Genomic DNA, 20,034 nt, shown 5'->3' with positions numbered 1-20,034 from the left:
GGTATGACGGGTAGGATGTTGGTTTGACGGGTTGGATGTTGGTGTGACTGGTGGGATGTTGGTATGACGGGTGGGATCTTGGTATGACGGGTAGGATGTTGGTATGACGGGAAGGATGTTGGTTTGACGGGTTGGATGTTGGTATGACAGGTAGGATGTTGGTGTGACTGGTGGGATGTTGGTATGACGGGTAGGATGTTGGTATGACAGGTGGGATGTTGGTATGACGGGTAGATGTTGGTTTGACGGGTAGGATGTTGGAATGACGGGTAGGATGTTGTTATGACGGGTAGGATGTTGGTTTGACGGGTTGGATGTTGGTATGACGGGTAGGATGTTGGTATGACGGGTAGGATGTTGGTATGACGGGTGGGATGTTGGTATGACGGTCGGGATGTTGGTATGACGGGTAGGATGTTGGTATGACGGGTAGGATGTTGGTTTGACGGGTTGGATGTTGGTATGACGGGTAGGATGTTGGTATGACGGGTAGGATGTTGGTATGACGGGTTGGATGTTGGTATGACGGGTAGGATGTTGGTATGACGGGTGGGATGTTGGTATGACGGGTAGGATGTTGGTTTGACGTATAGGATGTTGGTTTGACAGGTCGGATGTTGGTATGACGGTAGTAGTATTAGTGTGACGGTTATAGCATTGGTGTGACGATTATGATATTAGTGTGACGGTAATGGTATTAGTGTGCTGGTTATGGTATTAGTGTGACGGTTATGGTATTGTTGTGACGGTCATGGTATTGGTGTGACGGTTATGGTATTAGTGTGACGGTTATGGTATTGTTGTGACGGTCATGGTATTAGTGTGACGGTTATGGTATTGGTGTAACGGTTATGGTATTGATGTGACTGTTATGGTATTGGTGTGACGGTTATGGTATTAGTGTGACGGTTATGGTATTGGTGTGACGGTTATGGTATTAGTGTGACGGTTATGGTATTGATGTGACGGTCATGGTATTGGTGTAACTGTTATGGTATTGGTGTTACGGTTATGGTACTGGTGTGACGGTTATGGTATTAGTGTGACTGTTACGGTATTGAAGTGACGGTTATGGTATTGGTGTGACGGTTATGGTATTGGTGTTACGGTTATGGTACTTGTGTTACGGTTATGGTATTGAAGTGACGGTTATGGTATTGGTGTGACGGTTATGGTCTTTGTGTTACGGTTATGGTACTTGTGTTACGGTTATGGTATTGTTGTGACGGTTATGGTATTGGTGTGACGGTTATGGTATTGGTGTGACGGTTATGGTAGTAGTGGGACGGCTATGGTATTGGTGTGACGGTTATGGTATTAATGTGACTGTTATGGTATTAGTTGGACGGTTATGGTATTGGTGGGACGGTTATGGTACTGGTGTGACGGTTATGGTACTGGTGTGACGGTTATGGTAGTAGTGGGACGGCTATGGTATTAGTGTGACGGTTATGGTATTGGTGTGACGGTTATGGTATTAGTGTGACGGTTATGGTATTGGTGTGACGGGTATGGTATTGATGTGACTGTTATGGTATTGGTGTGACGGTTATGGTATTAGTGTGACGGTTATGGTATTGGTGTGTCTGTTATTGTATTAGTGTGACGGTCATGGTATTGGTGGGATGGGTATGGTATTAATGTGACTGTTATGGTATTGGTGTGACGGTTATGGTATTAGTGTGACGGTTATGGTACTGGTGTGACGGTTATGGTATTGGTGTGACGGTTATGGTACTGATGTGACTGTTATGGTACTTGTGTTACGGTTATGGTACTGGTGTGACGGTTATGGTATTGGTGTGACGGTTATGGTACTGATGTGACTGTTATGGTACTTGTGTTACGGTTATGGTACTGGTGTGACGGTTATGGTATTGGTGTGACGGTTATGGTACTGGTGTTACGGTTATGGTACTGATGTGACTGTTATGGTACTTGTGTTACGGTTATGGTACTGGTGTGACGGTTATGGTATTGGTGTGACGGTTATGGTACTGATGTGACTGTTATGGTACTTTTGTTACGGTTATGGTACTGGTGTGACGGTTATGGTATTGGTGTGACGGTTATGGTACTGGTGTTACGGTTATGGTACTGGTGTGACGGTTATGGTATTGGTGTTACGGTTATGGTATTGGTGTTACGGTTATGGTACTGGTGTGACGGTTATGGTATTGGTGTGACGGTTATGGTATTGGTGTTACGGTTATGGTATTGGTGTTACGGTTATGGTACTGGTGTGACGGTTATGGTACTGGTGTTACGGTTATGGTACTGGTGTGACGGTTATGGTATTGGTGTTACGGTTATGGTATTGGTGTTACGGTTATGGTACTTGTGTTACGGTTATGGTATTGGTGTGACGGTTATGGTATTGGTGTTACGGTTATGGTATTGGTGTTACGGTTATGGTACTTGTGTTACGGTTATGGTACTGGTGTGACTGTTATGGTACTTGTGTTACGGTTATGGTACTGGTGTGACGGTTATGGTATTGGTGTGACGGTTATGGTACTGGTGTTTCGGTTATGGTACTGGTGTGACGGTTATGGTATTGGTGTTACGGTTATGGTATTGGTGTTACGGTTATGGTACTGGTGTGACGGTTATGGTATTGGTGTGACGGTTATGGTATTGGTGTTACGGTTATGGTATTGGTGTTACGGTTATGGTACTGGTGTGACGGTTATGGTACTGGTGTTACGGTTATGGTATTGGTGTTACGGTTATGGTATTGGTGTTACGGTTATGGTACTGGTGTGACGGTTATGGTATTGGTGTTACGGTTATGGTATTGGTGTTACGGTTATGGTATTGGTGTTACGGTTATGGTACTGGTGTGACGGTTATGGTATTGGTGTTACGGTTATGGTACTGGTGTGACGGTTATGGTACTGGTGTTACGGTTATGGTACTGGTGTGACGGTTATGGTATTGGTGTTACGGTTATGGTATTGGTGTTACGGTTATGGTACTTGTGTTACGGTTATGGTATTGGTGTGACGGTTATGGTATTGGTGTTACGGTTATGGTATTGGTGTTACGGTTATGGTACTTGTGTTACGGTTATGGTATTGGTGTGACGGTTATGGTATTGGTGTTACGGTTATGGTACTGGTGTGACGGTTATGGTATTGGTGTGACGGTTATGGTATTGGTGTGACGGTTATGGTACTGTTGTGACGGTTATGGTATTGGTGTGACTGTTATGGTATTGGTGTGTCTGTTATTGTATTGGTGTGACAGGTAGGATATTCTTTTCCACATCATTCGTTTGTATTTCGAAAATGAAGTATCAATAAAAACATGTTTAGTCTCAAAATATACTCCACCTTTCTTTTCATTTTCGTTTGGACTTTGATTTCCCCTTTAAGTCTTTCTCCCGGTGCCCTAGCTGACCAGAGAGTCTTCATTATACCACAGTAAGCACCAAACATGGCAAGAATAGGAATGATGAACAGCATTAGTGACACAAACGTCCAATAGGCCACTCGTGCTGGACGATAGTACAAGGTTTTATTGTCAGCGCTGACGCCATATTGGACAGACGGCCATTCTCCGTCGCACCAACGTTCCACGTGATCCTTCCAATGTCGCTCGTGCACTTGCCGGATGTAGAGCAGTGGCGCTCCAACAATGATAGAAATCACCCATATCACCACTAAGGAATGGCAAGCACGTCGTTCTATTATGTGAGCCTTCATAGCGAACACAATGCCAAAGAATCTATCCACAGCGATCAATGTGAGGGACAAAATACTGGCGATCAGTGACGTCACTGCAAATACAAAAACACGGATAAAAAATGAGATATAGTCATACAGAAATTTCAATTTGTGTGTATTATAAGTGAAATCTTATTTATTGTATGGTTTAGTTTTTAAACACTTTTAAGAACGGTGAAAATACTGTAAAATTCAATTCAATTAATTTGTGTTTAGAAATCAGTCTAATTTCAGACTGATATTTTTAGAAAACGCCCTATTGGTATCTGGAGCTTTATCGACGTCAGTGCTGTTTAAAAAAACAAACGAGATATAAAATCATAACAGCATTTCGAAGTTGTTAAAAGTCGTCATGTTTCATTGTCAAAGACGTTGGTAATCAACGTGATCAGTTGATCCCGAGTCAGAACATGGTCCGAGCTTGTGCCTACTGTAACCCACAACAAACTGACCCTCCTTTTCTGTACGTGTTTGTAATAACACGCCCACGACACACTCGTCTTTTATCTTTGCATAAAATGATAATTCAGATCTGCGTTTTTGGTCGATTTGGAAAACTTCAATTCGTACGTTATATGTAAAAGGTTTCATTTTACAATCACATCCTATGACGGCGGTTAATGTAAGCATCAGATATGGTGTTACTTCATTTTAATTTATAAGTAATAAAAAAAATCATTCATTCATTCATTCATCCATTCATTCATTCATTCATTCATTCATTCATTCATTCATTCATTCATTCATTCATTCATTCATTCATCCATCCATTCATTCATTCATTCATTCATTCATTCATTCATTCATGCTTTCATTAATTAATTGATTTATTTATCCTTTCTTTCATTCATTTATTCATTCTGTTATTAATTAATTTATTTATCCTTTCATTCATTCATTCATTCATTAATGCTTTTATTAATTAATTTATTTATTCATCCTTTCATTCATTCATTCAATCATTCATTCATTTCTTCATTCATTCCAAGTTCTACCATTTGTGATAATACAGCGATGTTACAGACTCTTGAACATGTTTTACGTCGTTCGTTGATTTTATCAATATCAACGGTTTCAAAGGAAAAGGACCAACTTTCTTGTTACTTATCAAATCTACATGTACAAGTGTCTGTGGTAATTGGCACTTGTTTCACTTCAGGCACTTTCTAACAATTTTATCTAATAACAACAAGACAAACAATCACACAGAGAACCTCGTTTTGGTTTATCACAGAACTACGATGCCATCCATCACGCCTCACCTGAAGGGAGGAGGCGTACTCATGCCAGAGGAGGCGTACTCATACCGGAGAATGTTTATCTGTATTTCTCTGTGGCATATTGTGAAACGATAATGGGAACTACACATATTTTTGGCACGCCATCAGACAAGAATTTATGTAAGTAGTGTGTGGAGAAAGCACCTTAAGGAAAGTTGGAGAATGACAGATTTGCTATAGAAGCAGTGCATTTGATACCATGCTATTACATTACATAATGCATTGGTCTAACACCCACGGCGATATGTCTTCATGTTTGGTTAACATTGTTATCACAAATGTTTCTTGCAGAAAAGACCCAGTGCGATTAAAGAAAGATGACAGAAGTACTTACTTTTTATCCCGCTGCCGACAATAACAAGCAATTTTGACCTACTTTGACAGAACGACCCCTAAATACTATCAAAACTTACATAAGTAATTTTTTAAGGTCGACAGAAGTAGTGGTTGTATGAACTGCCAAACGCGATGAGTTAATTAGTGATGTCTTAATGGGGAGACTTATGATGAACTTGTTGTGTTTACAAAGATGTACTGCAAATGTTGAAATTTGCGAGGTTATCTTATTTTTGAGGATTTAATTAAATTGGAAAAAGTAGATACCTTGAGAGTAAAAAATTGCTAAAGCTGTTACCAGTTACTTGACTGTGTTTTTTTCTGTCGAAAATTGAGTTTTAATGGTGACGCATAGCGGACTTAGTGAAGGGGATATTTAATTTTTCTAAAAGTATTGCAAGATACACCCCCGCAAACACAGTAGTAAACTAAGCAAAATCATGATAATATAGAGACGTATCTATTCAATATTTCAAAACAATTCTTGACGTCAGTAATATTCAAAATAAGATGAAATTTTATTGACCTTCCGGGTCGCGTTATTGTGCTTGACATCATGTTCATGACGTCACAGGTTCATTCGGGGTCATTGACATCATTGACGCTTTTGTGTTACATATGCAAATATGATATTTACGGAAGGCAGATCCTGGTTATAATATTGCAAATTGACTCCATTGACCAAACAAAGTAAATGCTGAATCCTGAACGAATTAAAAAATGGCGATATGTACGATGGCCTTGATACTTTGATATGTTAGCTATTTGTTGTCAGATGCAGTTTATTGACCCGATCATTTTAATACCGTAATGGAGCGCTCAGCAAAAACGATATCCCAAGTTTGTTGTTAATTTCTATTCAAATTGTCCCAAGTATTAGAGTGGACATATCATTCCTGTCGTATTTATCAGAAGAAAAAAAAATGCACTCGCGTTTCAGTAATCAATTCAGTGTAATTAGTTCACAAGAACACCGCATCGCTGCGTTAAACGTATTGTTGTCACAATTACCATACCCTAAAGGTGATGTTACGTACCATGGAGAGCTCAAACAAGCGCACTGTTGGATGGACGTTGAGTATGAAACAAACCAGGTTATAAAGATCAATGGCTTTTATTCTTTTATATCTTCTAAATGATCTAATGCCTATTGAATTCTCAACACTTCGTTGCCCTCGAATTCATGTCTTTATTTACGGAAAATAGACGATTTGCATAACAGCCAGACCATGACGTCACGTCAACACATATGACATACATAGTACGGCGTCCCAAGGATAACGAGCTACACTCAATATCATACGTTTATTGATGAAAATCGTGGGCAAACAATCAGATTCAGTAGAGTGTCTCTACGCCTACCTCATGAAGTGTACTACGTTCATAACACACTTGAAGATCTGTTTGTTGTTATTGGAGTCATAAGTCAGCATTGGCCATCTGGACAAGTGTTACCTAGAGATCGGAGATTGTAATTTCCGGACCGGACTGACGGTCGCCTCAATCGTTTTCCACAATCAACAAACCCAAATAGTCTCAGGCCGCCAATCCGAGTTACCGATTAACCATCCACTATAACACTATCCTTGTTATTTATTAGTAAAGTAACTACGTAATGAAGGAAAACAGGCTTATAAAGATTTTCGTAAACAAACATTCAAGACAAATATTTCACCGTAATTCTTTTTTATGTATGTATATGTATAAAAAAAATTCGATAGATAATATTTTTTTATTAAATTTTGAACTAGTGTTACTTTCATATGTGGAATAGCATTTGCTTCGGTCGTTTTCTTCATGGAACGACGAAACAGATGCTTTGTTTTACTTTGATAATATACAGACTGTTTTACTAGCCATGGCTAATGAGAATTTCCGTTTAGTTGAGCAGAAGTGTGTCCGGCTAGAGACTGAAGGGTCACTAGTTCGAATCCTGTCAGGGACAGGTTAATTTTCAATACCGCTTCTTATTACAACAGTTTGTAATGTAAGTTTCTTAACCATTTGTGTTTCTTTTGTATGCCTGAACCACATTAAAGGAGATCCGCGTCGATACTAAACAGCTAATGTTCATCTCTCTGTGGTGCCATGTGTGGTCTTAACAATTAACAATAAATGCAAGGATATGAATGGAACTGCATGTGTGATTTGTTTGATATAAAAAGTCCATTGTGGATTCAAAGTATAATAGAATCGTAAAAATTCAACCAGGCCGACTTAAACAAGGCCCAAACAGGAATAAAGGAATGATTTCGACAGAGAGACGCTGTAGAAATTATTATAAATAATTCTTATTTATTCATCAATCTATCTATTTATTTGGATTCATTTTTGTAATCAAAAGTGTGCCATTATATGGTTACCTATTGTTGTACGTTTAGGTTTTACAAAATACACACCTGGGTGTCGTTATAGTGTAACAATGAAATGAGGCTGTCGATATTATAGAATAGTTTAGGAGATTCTAGCGCCCTGGTGTAACAGTGGTGAGCGTGATTGTGGGAGACTGATCGAGAATGAGTAAATTTCATGTAATCACATGTCACGCTCCCCGTGTAGGAGAACGACCTACAGCGCGTTACATTTGATCTCACATCTGTCAAACATCGCTTCTTGTTTATTTTTGTGAAAAGGAAGAACACCAACAAACAAATAGAGCCAGTAGTTGATAGAAATATCGCGTGTGGCATCCCTCAAACATTATACCTTTCTATAATGGTATTGCACTCCCTGAGTCCAGGGTTGATAGATCGAAAGTGTATTTATCAGAACGTACTCAGTTTCAGACATATTTCTTCATTAAACAAACAACGTTGCTGGTTTCCCACATGTAAACAATACACAGTATTTACTTATATTTAGAAGATTTGAGAAACTGATATTTATGTGTTTATCACCAATCAAGCACGCCTGCTCTGCGATAAGCTATTTATAACAATTAGCAAATATTTAAAAAAGAAAAAGAAAAAAAAACCTTCGCTGTCACTGATCAAATGTGTTATTTCATTGTATAAATTGACGTCACTATCTTATCTGAAAGTCATGTGACTTCGTTGTTACCTGTCCGATAGTCACATGACTTTCTTGTTGTGGGTACAATAGTCACCTGATTCCGTAATTATGTCCCCTTGTAAGATTAAAACTTAATGCTATATGTCCTGTACAAATGCAAAATCGTAACACAATATAGCAATTCCCTCCATTCGCCATCATCGCCGAGAGGTCAAGGCGTCTGACCGTTTTTATCACTAACCCTTCACCTCTTGATCGTGGGTTAGAGACCTACGTAGCGCAGTCAAAAGGTACTGGCCGCGGGTCGGTGGTTTTCCTCCGGGAACTCCACCTTTCGTCCAAAACCCGGCACGTCCTTAAAAGACTCTGGCTGTTACTAGGGCAACAATAACTCAAATAAACATCTATTGGTTTACTTGTGTATAAACGATTTGATTGGATGCACGATCCGATATCAACAGATGCACGATCCGATATCAACAGGTTTTACACTTGTTTTGGAACTTTGATTTTATGTACGATCCGATATCAAAAGGTTTTACATTTGTTTTGGAATTTTTCAATTGCTCTTCAACCTTAGAATTCATTTCATCCTTTTTTCGTTTTTTTCCCCCGAAACAGACATGGTAAACAATATCGTGATCAAGCTATGTGAACTTCGATCGACAGGATTTAATTTCGAACGGAACTCTTTTTTTAATTAGGATGCAACTATCGAGAGGAGGGCAATGTTACAAGATAAATGAAACATCGATGGCGAGCATTCTTCTGTCAGTGTGTTGTCAAACATAGACTATCGATTTCTTTGAATGATAGGAAAAAAGAGGAATCGGTCTGGCTTAAAAACTTATCTTTGGTCGGATATTAGTGCTCTCCTATCGATCTAAACCCATGGTTATTGTACTGCACACAACATTAATATTGTCGAATCATTTCAAATTATCCGAACAATACATCACACTATCAGTTTTTAAAACAAGTCTTGTCTAAATCAATGCAAGATTATATTGACTGAACGAAGATTCAACTTTTAAAAAATTTAACTGGCTTTATTGTAAACACAAAAGAATATAGTGTACCTTATCTTCAACACACAAGTACAACGTTCCTGCAGCGTCGACGTACCAAGCGCTAAATGAATTGTCAACGTACAATAACGAAGCACACTAAATCGTCGTAAACATTACTCTCTCACTGAAAAAGTAACCGAGCTAAGTGTTATACCAAGCAAGATTACGGTGTAACATGATTTAAATAACTTTTATATAAATTTCTGACGCGAATATCGGAAATCCTTATCTCACAAGAATCAATTGAGATTAATGCGCTTAATGGGCCTGTTATTTATTTTCTCCCTAAGGACTCATTTCAAAAAGAACATTCATGTCAGTCTCAATTCCCAAACGTAATTGAAAAAAATAACCTATACTTTTAACAAAGTAAATCAGCAAATGAAATCTGACATCTAAATAATTATCATGAAGCCTCCCACGTCTCGATACTTATCATGTGACTCGTGAGGAAGGTCACGTGATAAGATGCATCGAAACCAACTGCTGTCAACAAAATGCCTGAGCCCGAAATGTACATTTCATCGTCCCCATTGAAATCGATCGTATCTTGCAAGTATAATAAATGATGTTCGCAATTACAATATTCCTGAAGCTTAATCAATCGTCAGGAAAATTGTTTTTGACGTTTTAACGATATTGCAGAGCAAAAAGAGTTTCACACAAAAAAAAAGTGGACATTGTCGTCAATTTCTAACGACCTTCTTGTCTGCGCGTCAATTTGAAAGGGACACCTATCGCAGTTCTGTTGTTCTCTGTTATGGTGGCTTAATTTATCCTTCAAAATTAAACCGATTTAGTAAGTTTATACACATATCAATGTATATCGTCAGGATTTCTTCGAATACTTTCAAGTCTAACAGCGCTTCATACGATTTCTGTGACGCCCATTGTCACAAACAAAATATGCCGCTCCTATCGACATGTCTAACGTTGTGACAAACTTGTCAATAATAACATATTTTGTCAATTACACTGGTGTTCATATCGCTGTTATCAACAATGCTTGCAATTAAATCATATCTTCGAAAGAAAAACACCTCATTAAATTTTCTCGATTATTTTTGTCAAACAAACTACACTATCCTGCATCAAATGAAGAGAAGACTCAAACTACACTATCCTGCATCAAATGAAGAGAAGACTCAAATGTTTCATGCTTTCCTCATAACCTTAAATTGTTCACTTATCGGATGTACGATAATCAGGAGTGCGGAAAGTTAGAATGTATGAGTTAGCTTCATAAAACGCGCAAATGTGTTGTATTTTCCTTAATTTCAATGCGTTGAGTTCGATATTCAGAATAGATCAGATTGAAGAGCACAGACACTGGAAGCAGTATGAGAAAGCTTGATCTATAAACACAGCAAAGCCGGATATCACCGAGACCTTCGTGTTGTAGCGATAAGCACAACAGTAGTTGTTGTAATATCCCTGAAGCAAGTCACAAGAAATTAATCCTCGATTCTTTCCAGGGCAGCGCATGCATAGCTTTATAGTATAATGCACTTTGATAAATCAAAACGTAATCACTGACCGAACGTAATACATCACCACTAAAATCGACAACACTTTAGGGTTTGTACCATAATTAAGTAAGGAAACAGGCTTTACAGAGCTGAGAGAATCGGTTTCGAGCCTTATTCTGTGAGAGTTCCATTTTAACACTGACAGACAGGAATCTATGATATTGACAGAGCTTCCCTTATGCGGCTTTGTGTGATCATCACCTTCTCCACAAATATGAACAGTCTTCTTTTTGAGATATGAATCGTCATCTTTGACAATTAATTCAGGACCGTAATCAAAATTAAGGTTTATTTGAAAAAAAAATGAGACAAAACTCAAATAAATCTGTTTTACCTTATAGTTTTTTTAAATTTGAAAATTAACCATGTCCATTTGTGATTTGTCTTTTCATAGTGAAATACAATCACTCGGGTTCAGTTTTATTTCAATACTGAGTTAAATAAACGCTTCATTGAATTGTGATGATTTGATATCATTCAATATGAAAGATGGCGATACTCTGAAACTCCTACGTAACACCAAACACACATTTGTTTAGACTGTTTAGTGTGTGTTTTATCTGAAATTCCACAAAGGATTTTACGGAGAAAGCAGTGTGTGGCAAAGTCTGACTGTCTATCAGACACGTCATCAGGTAAAATGTCTAAATACATAGCAATACCTTGAGTCTTTAGTTAGACAAAATTCAATTTTCTTCTCGATCTAACTTTCTCACTTGTTTCTTTTTTTTTGTTTAATAAGGCATCAAGGATTTTGTTCATAACCTTCGTTTTGTCTACCCTATATTGTCGTACAATATTCAAACCAACAAGAAACAGTACAAAATGCCCTACAAACAGTAACAACATCACATTCAGTTAATCTAAAGCTTTTGATTATCATTTTGGTATCTATACTAAATATTGATTGACTTATTTACCAACACAAAAGGTGGGATTGAGTCGTTAGATTTGGTGGCGCAGGGTATGGATAACCCTGATGGCATCTGGGGGCAAACTGTGTTGATTTCAATTTGAATTGATTAGTTTTGTACACCTAACCTGTTCCTTGAATTATTTATTTTCGCAGATTGTTCTGTTTTCTGTAGATACATCACTAAACAACAAGAGAACATTGATTAAGTGACCTGTAAGACCCTAGATACTATCTTATGCTAAAATCAGCTATGTGTTGTCTGAATTCTGTGAAATATTTTTCTTTTGTTACATACTTAAATACCTTCCATGACCTTTCACTTTTGAACGAAACTATTTTGACATTTAACAGGAATAATTATCGATACAAGTTGAAGTTTTCCCAGCGTGTGTCACCAAAACAAGTCGCAATTTACCGCCTACACGATTAACACGTTTACGCCATATAATCCTATTCTTCCTAGCCTAACTTAATGATATTACCAAACTGGTCATAATGCCCTAACTTATATCTCCCATATTGGATTACAATAGTGTTGTCGGCTGTCACTCTCTCATCTACCGGTTCTGTTGCCGGCCACCTGGCTGAAAGACCGACATTTGTAGTCGGCACGTGATTTTCATTATTCTCAGACCGCCGAACCTGATGCCATTTGCGCCATTGCTGCTGCCCAATATGATCGTTCCCTAATAATTGTGGTTATTTCCGCTGAACAAACATTTGCTCCGTTCTGTTTGTTCCTTTGACACGTGTATCAAACAACAGTTATTCAAAGACTACACAATCTAACATTTAAGATAAACATTCAAAGTGTTTTCAGATAGTGATGTATATCTTTTCACTCATGCGTTAGATAAATGTTTACCATATGTTTCCTACTGATAACACAATTTTTGTATGTGGGATAAGTCTTAAATTTCCAAAAGTTCATATTAGCCCGGGTGATATCACACCAAATTAAGTGATCTCACATACCCTAGAGAGTGACATCTCACCCCCTCTCAATTATTCTTTTTTTATTATTATTTTCCGATTCCGTTTGTCCCTTATTGCTGTATGATTCGAACAAAAGTATTGTTAGCCTGGAAAGAAATGCGTTTTTTTAACGAAAAATAATTTAGAGCCCCCGTTCAAATTTACGGATGGTGCCGTTTTCGGATTGGTTACATTTATTAGTGACACACCTGCAGTTGTTGTATGCGAACGTAAACAGTTAAGCATGGCAACGAGGACTAATGATGGCGAAGCAATTTTAGAAGAACTTGCTCAAGAATAGTCGAGTTGCATGAGGTGTGTGGTTCGTTTATTTTAAAGAAAAAGTCATATGATAAAAGTTATATCATTTGACTATTTTGATATCGCATCCCTAATCAAGACTTTCGGTAGCCAGTTCATCGGCTGATTCTGTAGCTTGGCCGTTAACAAGTCATCGGTTAATTTTGTAACTTGACCATAACCAGTACTCCAATACAGTGACAGTGTCAACTTTTTGACATACACGTGTTTTATAAAATAAAGATGTTCAAGACAATATAAGATTATACTTATATCATAAGAAATAGCGGATAAATTTACCATAATATGCACAACATAACATTGATGGTACAGTATATGGCTGCGTTGAACTAGAGAAGTATAATCCACATGCGTTATATACGTCTCTGGGTGAAATATACCTATATCCACTTTACATGCACAATAAAGGAAGTAGTGTTCGATGTTAATACTGATGCTTTTACCTGTATGTACTAATTGTAACAGGCTGGTCAATAGATTGGCAATTTATTTCTAGGTAAATGGGTAAACAAATTTTCGTTCAAATTCACTGTTCACAATGAAAAGTAAAGTAACGCGTCACGTCCTTTGGCATAAACATATTAAGTTAGATATTGTCATATATAGAACGAAAAGTACAAACAGATGTAGCTTGGCTTAAAGGATAAGTATCACAATGAGCTGTCAAGTATTTAACAGGCTGTTGTTGTTACTATTACTGTCCACGAGATCGCAGCTTTAAACACCATTGGTTTTACATCAATTGACCGTCACACATGGAAGGTTTCTAAAACATTAAATCTGAAATAATTTTCTTACCTAAATATCTGACAATGCCACAATACAAATATCTAAATATTCGCCCGTGTTTAAATTTGACAAAAAAGATACTCCACCGCGAATCACTTCAAATAATTCTAATGATTTGATCAACAAATGCCCGGAATGGAAGGTAGTTTTATTGTCGACATGAGTCATGACATGAGTGTCTAGGTTTCTGTTAAACTTGTAACTATTAACTAATTAACACCAAGTGTTAAACGATTTCATCTATTTTGTTACTATTATTTGAATTAAAATCACAATGATCTTGTTTGGAATTCTGATAATTAACATCGTTCTAACACGTCTATTACGTAACCTGGTGTGACAGTTTAAACTCGGTAGGTTTCGGGAGAAAACCAAGAATTTAATCCTAGGGTTGATGGATATAAATCACTGTGGCTTTCTTTAAAGCTACAACATTATAACATATTGGCAAAAACATATATATCAAACTCGGGTAAAATTATATTTGTATACCACAACGGTAACCAATATGCTCACGTAATTGGAATGACTTAAGATGTGTCCATGTAAGAAATTCGTTTAATTCCAACATCAAAGTTGGTATCTCAGATCTATGACATCTAATGCCTCCAACCTGGTTCTCTTTATCTCCCGCTTGTTGTCCCGGCTATACTTTATTGAATTAATAGATTAAAAATTACTTTTTTTTATCTTGCTTGAGATATATAACATATACATTACAAATATTTCTCATTGGTAATGTACTCGTCCGTAATTGTATGATTTGTAGAATCGTGTTTTGCGCAAGACAATTGTGATATTGTATGTCTAAACCAGGGACATGTAACAGAGATAGTAAACCTGTAGCGGATGATTCATGTGTTTCCTAGGCAGGAACAGAGCCAGAGGGAAGTTTTCTCTTATCATCAATAATGGGATAACAACAGAACAAAGAAACTGGTTCCACCGCCCAAAAGGTTGATTGAAGATCATCGGAAGGTTTCCATATCCTGTATTATGGAATATTCCCAGGGGGAAAACTTCGTGGTGTTTCCTAGAATTTTTCGTGTGCATTAATTTTATGGTTAGATACTACTTATGAATTTCATTTGTTCTTTATTCATATCATATATGTGAGAATAAAAAATACCGACACATTCTCAGCTCAAACTAAACATTAATGAAGCCACTTAAAAGTTTACAGTTAAATGGTACAAGTTGTTCTGGGATCAGGTTTATAACTGGACAAAAAAAGCATGTCGGCCAAGAGAGAGACACACAAAGCGCAGGTGGGTAGTCGATATTGGAAGAACTCACAACATAACTCTGTTGATTCATGTACATGTTCTTGGAAAAAGAACACCCACAAAATTATTTAATATTTTATATTTTATAAAACAAGAAATATGAAACTGACTATGCAATAGTAGATCAAGATTAACGGTAAATAAGAAACTAAGTATATTCTGATAATCCTAATGACTATGAACGTTGTAAACTAACCAGAATGAACCAGGGAAATAGGAACTTACTTAATTAGGTAGCTGACGTGTGTCATGATAAATCTGACTTTATGTTATTTAACAGTTTATTCATTTAAACAGCACTGTCACAAAAAATACTGGTTTAGGCCTGACAAAACCAGTAATAGTGAAACGGACTATAATGTTTGTGAGAAGAAAGAATTCCCGAATTCGACGTCCAAGCGTATTATACCGTTTAATTATGTAATGAAACATTCTCTTCAAACAAGTAATTTATCTTAAGATAAATAAATATGAATTCAAATTTGCGTTTCTAGTTTCGAAATTATTTGAAGTGATACTAAATCATTTCGTAATTAAAATACAGAAAAGGAAAGCCGATGTACTATTAGGGACATTTATTGCTGGAGATGTTCTATGTTCAAAGAATTTCTAAATTCCTTAACGGCCAAGAAATGTCTGTATGCCAAACATCGATATGTAGCTTGCATATGTATGAGTGTTTTTAAATTCCATTTCAAAGTTATCTGAAAAGAGAATAACACTGAGACCCAGAATAATCTATCTGTACTATTTGGTCTCATCAAATTTCAGTCTGGAATATTCATTTCTTTCAATTCATGTTTTGATCTTTTTTATTTTTTCCGTCGGACAAAAATATAAAAAAATATGTTTTATAAGTAGTATTTGTATGTTCTCTTTCGTTGTGAAACAAGATATACATGACTTTCGTCTCATTTCAACCTTGAAGAATGAAAAACAACATGTACTTGTCACTTTATCGAGTTAAGATGAAAACAAATACTACACCGCTCTGCAAAGTCGACTAACAAAGACAGATCGCTATGGTCTCTGTGTTACTGACATATATAATAAGGAAGGGAACACTCTGACATACTCATTCAGGCCTGGTCTTCACTAATACAGCTACAATCCTGTTATAGAATTAACATCAATCGTTTCTGTCTTTTTCTTTTACACTGTATTTGCCTTGAAAAGCCTAAGTAAAGCCTACATTAGCACGAGAAAATGGAAAAGTTCGTCATATTGATCTCATAACATACCATTCTATTTCTTTGTGCTATATGAAGCTTGACGTGTTTGATGCTCGTTAATTTTCTTGTTGGTTCCGTTCTCATTTGGAACGTGGCAATTCTCACTTGGATTTACAACGGAGCAGAAGACGACGTCTCTTCAGGAACACCTGGTCTTATTTTCATTGTATTTTTTTTTTTTTTTTTTTGTCAAAAGTCTTCATGAATTTTTTTCTTTTGTTCATATTTTGCTCCAGTTTGATTAAATTTGAGTTTGGATTATGATAATGTTGACATGTTGTTGTTTTCTCATTGTTTTTATGTAATTATAGCATTGTATGGTTGTTGATTCTTTACAAAGGAGATTGGGAAGGTATTTTCCTTAAACAAATAAATGTTAAACATCCCCATTCATCATTTTTAATGTAATAGAAACACATTGTATGATGCAACATTATTTTTTTTTCTCTTGTTTTTCTACTCTACTTATACTGCATGATAAAAAATTTCTTCTTCATAATCCCCTTCCATATATTCCACAAAGCTCTGTTTATCACCTAAACATATGTGATATTTCGGATCTTACATCATTTCAACTCGACTTTCTGTCTATGACCTTAATTGTTATGCTAAGATGCAATCCACGAGTCCTGATATATGTATAAAATGTGTGTACTGACTAGGAATTCATTGTCTTGTACTTGTATTTACAAGATCAATTTCATTTGAAAAAAAATAAGGACTTTACCTATAAACCTTAAAATCAATAAATTTACCAACACTCAAGTAAAGGATATAGGATGCTTTCTCTTTCATTTCTAGATATTTTACAAGCGTAACAATTAATATTCTGAACTCAATTAAAGCAAAGAACCCAGAATCATTCCTCTTAGGTGCGGTATATATATAAGGTAAATAAGAAGTACAGTAATAAAGAGTTCTATTCCAGGGTCAGGAATGGTCCTGTTATCAATGAGAGAATACAGTTCACCAACAATGAAGAGGGACTTTAACGTAGATGATAAGAAGCCGATTCGAACATATATTGATGAATTGATAGGTAAAACACTCGAAACCAAAAATGTGATTTACTTTTAACGGCATCTGGAAAAGATCGCAGCTTTGAATAGGACGCAATCCTTGAAAACTGAGATAGATAAGATCGATTTATTTTGAAAATACTACTGCAATACATTTTGAAATTTCAGCTCTTATATGATATTTGAAAACGTTTGAAGAAAGATCAGTGATACAGGACACAATTCTTATACATATGAATGTGTCTCTTTTGACAGTTAGATTATCTTTTATGCATGACCATTTTGGATTGTAAAACCCATATATGACGTATGTTATATTGGAAAAAAGGAAAGTTCAGACGGAATAATGTTTGATGTACAACCACGAGTCATTAATTCGTGTACATTTGCATTTGTTTTAACTACACCAAGTCACAGTCCCGTGTCGTAGGTCTAGACAAAGCAATCCCCCGGCACAGAGTCAAACAACACTGGTTATCGAACAAAGACAATTTCATTGTTTCAAATTTCCTGCGGTATGCAATTGTGTATAACATTGATACCGTTGTCCATCAAATCTACATAATTGTATCTAGTCTTCATTATAGTGTCACTTACTGTACAGTTTGAGCAGTCTTTCAGTTCTTTTAACATTTATTTGATTTGTCCTGGTCGCATTGCGAGCAAGGCTAGCATGCCAAGGTAAGGCGTGTTCGCTTAAGAACAGTGTTTGTGAGGTATATCAAGAGAAATTGCATGCTTGAAAAAGACGTTTGCCAATCGAAATATTTATTTACTTGAGTCGGACGTCTTTGTTGCTTGTTAATATATCTGTTGGTTCTGTTGTTGTTTACCTTGTTCCCATTTAGAGATGTAACGTTACTTAGTTAGATTTACGTGGTGGGTGTCGTTGATGAAGCAGAAGACGCTTAAACTTCCGCAACACATGGTCTTATTCTCCTTGAACTTTTCAGGAGTTTCCATGCATATCTTTCTTTTGTTCTTATTCTACCCGAGTTGTATTGAACTTAAGTTTGGATTACGATTCTGTGCACATGTTGATATTTTCTTTGTTGTTTTGTATCAATCGCACACACAATTTCATGATAGTTTGTGTGTCCCAAAGTGACATTTAGCATGTTACATACACAACAGAATCATTTTTTGCCTGTCACAAAGTGATATTTCGCCTGTCACACACATAATGACATGATGTTTTAAGTGTCACTGAGCGATATTTAACCTGTCACATACACAATAAAATGATATTTCGCCCGTCCCAAAGTGATACTCTGCCTTTCACACATGAGCAAGAATTGATCGCAACCAACGCAAAAGTCCGCGAAATTCATTTTTTTTCAAATACTGATATAAGATGTGTATAAATTTGCTTGGATCCGACATGTGATCACTGAGAAACTCACAAAGCTTATCCACCACATTCTTTCCAATTACAACCTTTATATAACAATACATGTGATTTATATTAACAACATACACGGAACGAATGCTTACGTACATCCATCCTACCGTAGTCTGACACCACATCGTCAGATAATCCCAGTGGTGTACCATTCCACATTCTCCTACTGCAAAAACATCGCGTCAGATTCATCAGAAAACAAAATGAGCTTGTCTGTTGAAGTGATTTATGATACTGGTATGGATGTTAGATTTTTTCTCTCTTCGTAATTCTCATTCAAAGAAGTACTCAGTAATTGTTCAATTTTTTTTGACAGATTTTCTTATGTACACAGATGTATAACGTCTTTCCGCATATACTACATTTTCTGGGGTTTTTTTTATATATATATTGTATAGTCAGGGACTGTAGAAACACGTGTAATAAGATAATATTCTGAGCAGTTACGTGACAGACAGACCCATTCTGCAGGACTACCGGTCTACATCGGATCACTCTACAGAGGCTACATGGGGTCATACTGCAGAGGTCATGTGTGAACCATTCTGTGTAACGCCAGGCTTTTGTAATCAAACACGGGTAAATATTAAAATTCACATGTACATGTAATGCCTTTCAAAAAAGTCTGAAGAGTAGATTAAAATATATTTCAAGATGGTTTACATTACCTATAATTGTAAAATAAGTACAGAATCATTATATCGCGAACACCAATATTGGTCCATACCGAAATTACAATATTAACATGAGTTTACGGGTAAACATTGGTATAGAATGTCAGGTAAGTGGACAGTACTGTAAAGCACTTCATTTTCGCGAGGGATTTATTTTCGCGTGAATACGCGAGGAGAGTCAATCGGGAATTCAAATCCCTCGCGAATATTTCTACGATTTCAACCCTTGATGATATCGATGTTGATTTGGTTACCAATATCAGGGTATATATATTTAAAAGCCATCCATTCACGAATTTCAGGTCATTTCCAGACCACCGTTCGCGGAGTCACGTTTGAGCAAATATGTCTAAAGAGATAAGTTCGCGAAATAAAGTGTTCACGAATTGTAAGAAGACGTTTTAACTTCCCTTGAAATTGTGTACATTCACACAGAATTTGCGTTTTAAAACCATTAAACCAATA

General features: G+C 36.6%; 1 protein-coding gene across 1 annotated transcript in view; it reads right to left on the bottom strand.

Annotated features, from left to right (window-relative positions):
• Nucleotides 1-20,034, bottom strand: part of LOC132563378 (QRFP-like peptide receptor) — a 36,404-nt gene that overhangs the window by 10,554 nt on the left and 5,816 nt on the right. The window contains exon 2 of the mRNA XM_060228142.1: nt 3,336-3,781. Within this exon, the coding sequence (XP_060084125.1) occupies nt 3,336-3,781 (446 nt within the window). The remainder of the gene's footprint in view (nt 1-3,335; nt 3,782-20,034) is intronic.

Source organism: Ylistrum balloti, unplaced genomic scaffold (assembly GCF_031769215.1).
Source record: "Ylistrum balloti isolate Yb309-2 unplaced genomic scaffold, AGI_CSIRO_Ybal_v1 Utg371700, whole genome shotgun sequence".
Lineage (NCBI taxonomy): Eukaryota > Metazoa > Mollusca > Bivalvia > Pectinida > Pectinidae > Ylistrum > Ylistrum balloti.
The sequence above is the reverse complement of the archived record's forward strand: the minus strand, read 5'-3'. Positions and strand labels throughout refer to the sequence as shown.